The sequence below is a fragment of the Anthonomus grandis genome, chromosome 5, assembly GCF_022605725.1.
Source record: "Anthonomus grandis grandis chromosome 5, icAntGran1.3, whole genome shotgun sequence".
Classification (NCBI taxonomy): domain Eukaryota; kingdom Metazoa; phylum Arthropoda; class Insecta; order Coleoptera; family Curculionidae; genus Anthonomus; species Anthonomus grandis.
In genome coordinates, this window is record NC_065550.1 from 29,946,035 (window position 1) to 29,954,518 (window position 8,484).

The 8,484-nt window shown below is 33.3% G+C and overlaps 1 protein-coding gene across 1 annotated transcript; it reads right to left on the minus strand.

The window, feature by feature from the left end:
• Window positions 1–3,230: 3,230 nt before the first annotated feature.
• Window positions 3,231–7,990, minus strand: LOC126736655 (probable transmembrane reductase CYB561D1). Its single transcript, XM_050441118.1, has 2 exons — window positions 7,522–7,990; window positions 3,231–3,904 (listed from the first exon to the last, which is right to left on the minus strand). Exons 1-2 carry the CDS (start codon window positions 7,909–7,911, stop codon window positions 3,368–3,370), a joined length of 927 nt encoding a protein of 308 aa, XP_050297075.1. The 5' UTR covers window positions 7,912–7,990; the 3' UTR covers window positions 3,231–3,367.
• Window positions 7,991–8,484: the final 494 nt, after the last annotated feature.

Here is an 8,484-nt window from a genome sequence, read left to right on the forward strand (position 1 = left end):
CTGGCTTAAATTTCTTATAAAAAAAGTAAAAACCGTTTTTCCCTGACACCTAGAAAAATTATAAAATCTTTGAATTTTATTTACTATAATATATACTATATTTATTTTAAAATATTGCTAAAAGTTAGACAATTCGTAAATTTCACGGCTAGTAAATGCCGATTGACAATGGTTTAGCAACCAAAACATGTCGGTGATTTTTGAAATAAAGATTGTGAAGTAAACAGGACCCTTCGCCTATTATTTTATTTTGCATAATAAATGCCTAATGTAAACTCCATCATCATCAAATTGCGAATGCGATTTAAAAAAGAGTATTTATTTCCTACAGGTTTGTTATCCAATTACAGGAAAGAACTAGAAGTATAAAAGAAAACAGAGACATAAAAGTATGCTGACGTACTTTAGCATTTGCAAAGCAAAAAAAATATTATTGTTACCTACACACCAGCAGTTATATATCCTCAAGAACAAACTGAACAAATTTAATATACATACAGCTATGTTCTACTTTTCACAATTTAACGAGAAGCTTTGATTTTTCTGTTCGCCCTGAAGAAAGCCTAATATAGGCCGAAACAAAATGGAAATTAAAGAAAAAAAAATGAAAAGCTTGGATTTTAATTGACCCCTTATCCAACTTAACCCTGAAAAATGAACAAAAAGATATGCGTATATAAAAATAAAATCAAATATATTAAAGTAAAAATGCATAACATCCTAAAAGTACTAAAACAGACTATATACCAGAAAGACCCTTTAAGAGTTGGGACCATCAATCTTGTTATGAATAAGGTCTTATAAGAATTTTACGGAAAGAATTTCTCTTCTTTTTGCTAAGGATGTAATAATACATTTATTTAAGTATAATTTATTATCCAAACCTCTTTCTCGAAAGACCCTTTTCTCTAAATCAGAGATACTTCATAAACTTGCACATTAAGCTCATATTATCGGTATTGAGCGTATAAAGCTCAATCATCGATCAGATAAGAGTTATAAATGGGGTACCAAATTAGAGACCTATACTCTAACTTTGAGCGTATATAAGAGGAGACAAATAGTTTGAGAGTATTAACATTTTCAAAATGTCGACAGTTCCGATAAATAAAACCTAACGATTTGGCAGAATCAAAGACTATTTTTGATACATGCTTGGTAAAACTTAACTTAGCATCATAAGTAATCCCCAGATCAATAGTCTCATCCAGTTTAGTTACCACAACATTATTTATAACTAAAATAAATCAACGCTCTTCTTCAACACATTTATTAATAGTATATCGGAACGGCTCACTGTAAATAGTTTGTTATATGCGGATGATACAAAATTGTATTATGGCATCAATAGTATCTTAGATTGTATGGAATTGCAAAATAATATTAATCTCCTCAATTCATGGTGCAAAAATAACAATCTTCCTCTTAATGCTGCCAAGTGTAAAGTTGTTTCTTACTCTTTGAAGAAAAACCTGATTATGTATGACTATACTATGGACAGTGAGACTGTCCCGAGATCAACGGAGTTCAAGGATTTGGGGGTGACATTCGACAGCACTCTTTCCTTTCAGCCACACATTCAGGACATTGTTAATCGGAGCTACAGAATGCTGGGTTTTGTCATTAGGAACGCACATAGCTTTAATAATATCTTTAGTCTTAAAATTTTGTATTTTTCTTATGTGAGATCAATACTGGAATATGCTTCTTCTGTGTGGTCACCATTTTATATGAATCATATACATGAACTAGAAAATGTTCAGCGTAAATTCTTAAAGTTCCTTTCATATAAATGTGACGGAGTGTACCCAGAAATTGGTTTTTCACTTCAACGCCTACTAGAAAGGTACTCCTTTAGTAGTCTTGAGGAGAGGCGAAAATCTGCTGATCTGAAATTTTTATTTAAACTTCTTAATAATAAAATTGATTCGCCAGACTTATTACGACATGTAAATCTTCATGTGCCCCGCATATCATCTAAAAATTCTGACACATTTTACCTATCTAGACCTAGAACGAATATTTGTAAATATTCTCCAATGCGTAGAGCATGTGGCACTTTTAATTCTGTTCAGGATCAATGTGACATATTCAACTGCAGTTTGTCCGAAATTAAAAGAGTACGCTTTTCCTAGATAGTAGACATAAACAAAATTATTTTTTATTCAAATATTGTATAATATTGTAGGAAACTATTGCTATTAATAATGTATTCTTTTTTTTTCTCTAGTTTTGGATTGTAATTTGTATAATATTGTATTTTTTTCCCCCACTCAATAATTGGAATTTTTTCTGTGGAGTGGTGTAATTAAAATAAAATAAAATAAAATATTGACATTGCACCAATTCTCAATTCTATTAAGATTTACCTGAAGGAATTTGAAACCATCTTCAGTATCTATTTTTGTGAACAATTTGATGTCACCTGCAAACGGTAAACTTTGGCAAGTTCGATAATGAATAATAAAAAGAAAGGCGGGCTTAAGTTAGACCCTTGCGACCACACTTCGTATACATGAGTCTTAAAGCCTTGATATTCCACAAGTTGGTTACACAAGTCCTACTTACGAGGTGGTAACAAAATCCTTGGAAAGTCAAAATTTGTGAGCTTATGAAAAGAACATTGGTCAATTTGGTCAAAGGCTTTCCATAAATCAAGGTAAATTACTTCTAACTGATCCCTTTTATCTAAATGCTGACCCAAATAATCATTTAGGCAAGCTAGGTTTACTGCACAGGAGCAATTTTTAACAAAACCAAATTGATCAGGTGCTAAGTCTAATTTAACATGGGAGCATATTCTATTATAAAGAATTATGTATTTCAAAAAGTTTAAAGAAATTACACAAGATCGATATATCTCTGTATTTTGAACGTGAATTGGCATATTCTTAGGTCCATTTTGTGATAGTAAGAAATTCTTATACTAATATTTCCCATTTTTCAACTAATTATTCGACCAAATTTCGATGGTAATCTATATATGAAGATATTATTCTGCTTTCTGTTTCATGTAAATATTAATGAAGTTTAGAGGAGAGTTTTTTACGTTATGAGGTTTCGGACTAAATTTCTTTTAATCTTCCCATCGCCTTAGAACCTATTCGGAGAAAAGGAGGTCAATTAACATTAAAAACGGTTCCAAATCTGAACATTTAATCTTGTTCTTAAGAAATCTTGAAAAAATACACTTTTTATCAACCAAACTGTTTAAAAAAAAAACATCATGATTATCCAACAAAATAATTTATTTAAGCTTTAGCCGCAGCAACATATATGTCCCCACCTTAGGTCAGACAATGCATCTCTCATTGGCCTGCCTCCGTTTTTATCAAGAAAATAAACCGCCACAAGCAACACAAAGGCCCTAATCGTCTTTATCCTCACTAAAATAATCCTTAATCACCCTCGTTAACTTCACCGCTGGGCCATAAACGGCCCAAACCAACGGATAAATAACACTCAACAGTCCCACATAAAACCAATAGTCGCTCCTGTTGCTTCTTTTCGCCCACCAGTTGGTATAGACGCTCAGAACCAAAGCGAGAGCCCCAAAAGTAAAGGCCAACGTACCGGACATCACGTGGACGAACTTAACCAATTTCGGACTAGGGATGTAACTGGCCAGTTCTTTTTTGTACCACAGCACGAGCCCGTTTAGGACCGGGGGGAAAGTGCAGATCAGCCCTATAAGACCAAACAGGCCGTGCCAGGATACGAAATGGTGTTTTCCTTTGTTTTCTTTGTTTATGTAGACGATGGCGAATCCGATGACGGAGAGGGTGTATCCGAGGGCCAAGACGGTCACGTGAACTTTAACCCGGAGGCCTCCGGTCGTTTTGAGGCGCCAGTAGGTGTTGTATTTGTTGATTGCGTAGAAGCCTTCGGTCATTAAGAGCATCCACTGTAAATGGAAAAGTCGGTTAGTTGAGTATAATTGACACTATGACCTCTGCAAGTTTGCAGAGACGGCTTAATTAAATTGATTATGCACCTATTTCAAAATTTTCCTAAAAAACTACAACAGGGCGTTAAAAAAATTTCAATTAGAAAAATGGTAATATTTTTCCTAAAAAATTGACAAGTAGATTATAGCTCATAAACCAAAAAACTATGACTTCTGCAAATTAGTATAGGGGTGGCTTAATTAAATTAATTGAAACGTATGGCACAGTTTTCCAAAAAATCTACAGAACGTTGGAAAAAACTAATTTTTTTTATTTAATATTATAAATGCGCTATAGTAGGATCAACGCAATTACAGAGCAATAAACACTAACACTTATTAATTGAAGGAAAAAAACATTTAGAATGTCACTCACGTATTTAAAAATCTAATTTAAGGAAACTGCATCAAAAAATACAGTATAGATATATTATTTATCCAGGTTAGTTGAGGGGTACATTTTTTCTCTCTTCAATACATGTAAAGAAATCTAATTTTAATAAGTCATATTCATTACTTCTCTTACACATTTCATATATTGTAAAGGTTCTGAATACGTTTACATGCAGAAGAGATAAGTAAAATGTTGGTTTGAAAGGAAGGAGTCGTTTGGGGACAAATTTCAGTTTTTCGAACAAATATGGACAATCAACTTTATTTCTTAGGATTTTCCATAAAAATATTTGTGCATTTCAGTCTCTTCGTGCTTGCAATTAATTTATGTTATATTTTTAAAATTTTCAATTGTGGAAAACCTTGTGGTAGAGATAGAAACCTGTCTGTCTAATTTCTACACATCTAAATAGTTTATTAGTGGCTGAACTGAATTGGTCTTTGGGTGAGTATGATAGTTTGCGTAGGATCATATCTTAAAGTCGCCATGTATGTTTTGGAACCCAGACATTTGATAATAAGAAGAAGAGAGGTCAAAAACGTTTTTGAGATTCTCTACTGAGCAGGGTGGGGTATGTAAACTAAATTTTAGGAAAAGGGTAAATTTTTGCCTAAAAAGTTCACAAGTAGTTTATAACTCATTTAAGGCACTATGACTTATGAATTAGTATTGGGGTGGCTTAATTAAACAAAATAAAAGAATTTTAAAGGAAGCCTTAATATTTTCTTAAAATAATCATATATAAGTGTAAATATTTAAATTACTCAATACATATATGCCATTTAGTATTATTTGCCGAATGAAAATCTCAGGTTTATTTACTTAAGTTATCAAAATTATGTGACCAAGATAAAATCATTTATATAAATGATAATTAAGTGTTTGCTCATTGACTGATAATTTGATCTAATTTATATTTTAAATAGAAGTATTTATTTAGATTTTTAGTCAAAATAAGAAGAAAATACTTGTTTCGAAAATGTACACCCTGTAACGGTTTCCGAGATGCGAATTAATATAATAAAACACTCTATATATGGAGCAGAGGACAAAAATAGTAAATTAATTAAAATACCATATAATTAGCGTTCGTTTTATTACTTTTACTCAAGAATAAACCGAAGGTCATCAGGACATTAAAAATTGCACGGTTCTGGGTATGATAGAAAAACCCATTTACCGAGCTTTGGTTTCCTGCAAGTGTGAGTCATACGGCATTAGTCCGTGGTCTTTGTCGTTTGTTATATTAACAGAAGTCAAGGTGGTTCCCCCTTGACAAACAAATTTGACAACGTTTTTTTCGTGACTTCCGGTTTCTTATTTTTTATATATATTTATAAAAAACGACATTCTTAATACAATGACGTTAACTTTTGAAATTTTCTAGGAGAATGACTTCTGCTTCAGTCTTTATTCTTCTGCTTATTTTCTAGTTGTCAATATAGCGTGCCATGACTGTACAGAGTGTTCCACGATGAGCTGCGGCGGTCAATTTCTTTAGCCAAAGTTTGTTTGAAAATTTGACAACATCGTTAAAGGTAAAAAGAATATTAGTAGGATTGGGTATCATGTCACGACAGAAATATGTACATAAATTTAAGAAATCTAGTACGTGGAGTTGCATGAGTCTTTTACTGTAAGTAAACGTGGGATTCAGGCAACTTTTCAAGAAAAAATCGGCTGTAGAAGCTGAGTTATGAGCTAGAAAACCGGGAAGTGACTAATGCGTAACAGTAAACTGCGCATGACTTTCAAAAACTGCCATAAAAAATCATCTAATAGCCGGATTTGCGTGAATCTTTGACTGTAAGTAAAGGAGGAATTCAGGTAACTTTTGAAGTAAAATCAGGCAAATCCAGGCACTAGAAGCTGAGGCATGAGCCAGGGAACTGGAAAGTTATAATGAATAACAGTAAACTGCACATGTCTTTCAAAAACTGCAATAAAAAATCTTCTAGTGACCGGATTTGCTTTAATCTTTGACTGTGTATAATGGAGGAATTCAGGGCAACTTTTGTGCAAAAAATTGAGAAAATCCAAGCACTAGAAACTGAGTTATAAGCCAGAGAACCAAGAAATGACTAATGACTAACAGTAAACTGCATATGACTTTTAAAAAATGTATTAAAAAATCTTCTAGATGCCGGATTTGTCTGAATCTTGAATTGTGGGTAAAGGAGAAATTCAGGCAACTTTTGAAGCAAAAATCAAGCTAATCCAGGCACTAAAAGCTGAATTATGAGTGAGAGAACGTGAAGCTCTGTTTTCGACTGTATCGTTATCTTGGCAATTAGTAAATACAGGGTTGTCAAAAATAAAAGTTACACATTTCATTGACAAAAGTCTTATTAAACGTCAATTTTTTCAAATGGACTTCCTGTTTCCTCTCTACTTTTATTATCCCATTCAAGATTAAAATGTTCAGAGACAGTCAAGGAAGCTTGGAAAAATAGGCTTAACCTTACATATGGAGTGGCCCAATTTCAGTTTTATTAAAAAAAATTAACACCTTACAGGGAGAGACTCGGTATAAAGGCATATGTTAATATCAATGAAAACCACATTTTAGTGTAATGCCCCTCTACACAACCTGTATATTAAAACACGAAATTTTTTGTCAAGTAGGTCTAGAAAATATCCTTGAACGTCTATAATTTACCTTGAATACACAGTTATTTATTTAACAAAAGTAAAAAACTTACAGGGAGGACCCATAATGAAGAGACCATTAAATTTTTCAAAAGTCTATCACAAGCACCCCTACTAAACCACAACAAGAATATAACCCTACTTTTTCTTTAAATCAGAACGGTTAATTTAATAACGATTTTTCTGTTAAGTGATGCCAAATTTTCACCTTTTTTGAGCAGTCATTCGACTTGGGACACCCTGATGTATATTAAAACATAACATTTTTAGCCAGTCATAGAAAATAGCCTTGATCGTCTAACTTACCTTGCATACACAGTTGATACATTCAATTTATTTATTCAACAAAAGTAAAAAAGCTGACAGAGAGGAAACACCATATGACAGCTTTGACTTTATGACAAATATAAGATGGACGTCATTTTCCAAAAGTCTATGATAAGCGCCCCTACTAAACCACAACAAAAACATAACCTTACTTTTTCTTTAAACCAATGCGGTTAATTTAACAATTTTTTTTTTAAATACTTACCCCTACAGCTAATAGTATGGGGTGCCAAGTGAAAAAATCAAACTCGCCCCTACTCACAGCCAGTTTCAACACGATATAAACAAAAACTAAAGTGCTGATGTGGGCGAGGGAGGTTAAATGGGTGCGAAAATCCACCACCTCGGGCGGTTTTTCGTGTGGCTTCCTATGACCCTTTGCGCCATTTTGCTTTTTTTCTTTGGTCGCCGTTTCTGATGGCGGTAACAGCTGATTCTCGTTGGGCGCCATTTTTATCGCGTTAATCGAATCGCGGGAAGAAGTTGTTACTTCGGCGATATCGCGCGCCACATTACCGTCCGTCCCGTTCGCGCTGGGTATTTCAATTATCGTTCCGCTATCTAGATTGTCCTTGATCGCGGGATTATCCGTCATTTTGTTCTAAATTTTTGAATTTCGCGGTTTAATTTCCTTTTGTTTTTTTGACGTCTGTTTGGTCAATAAGCCGTTTCAAAACTGGTCGATTTTATTTGTTATCTGGGCTTAGTAATATAATAAATACGTTGTATATTTTTAGGCGATAAACTTATGACCTCGTTTTGATAAGAATTTTATTAGGCTGCCAACGAGGGAATTTACGGGGTTTTACCGCGCTCTTTCACGATGCATTATACAGGGTGTCCCGTAAATAGTGGTCCAAATGAAAACTCCTAATAGATTGGACTATTTCCAATCAGAATAATCCAGCATAGCTCTAACGAAAGTGTTACGATTCTCGAGATATTTTGATTTTTGCGAAATTTTAAGAAATACCCACCTGTAATCAGTTTTTTTATGGTGTGTCACTAAATGAAAAAAAATCACAATTTCTTTGGTTGGATATTATTTGCCGATAGATGCGCTTTATGATGCGTATTAAAATTTTTCAGTTATGCAAATATTTTTCACAGGAAAAATTTTTGAAATTGCAATATCGGATTTTTTTTTCTTTTCAAAAAGTTTGAAGTC

Bases quoted from the DNA above. Each gene is read 5' to 3' on its own strand.
- LOC126736655 (XM_050441118.1), bottom strand. From the start codon at position 7,911: ATGACGGATAATCCCGCGATCAAGGACAATCTAGATAGCGGAACGATA. The intron at 3,905-7,521 runs GTAAGTATTTAA...TTCCATTTACAG, and splicing joins CCATACTATTAGCTGTAGGG to TGGATGCTCTTAATGACCGA.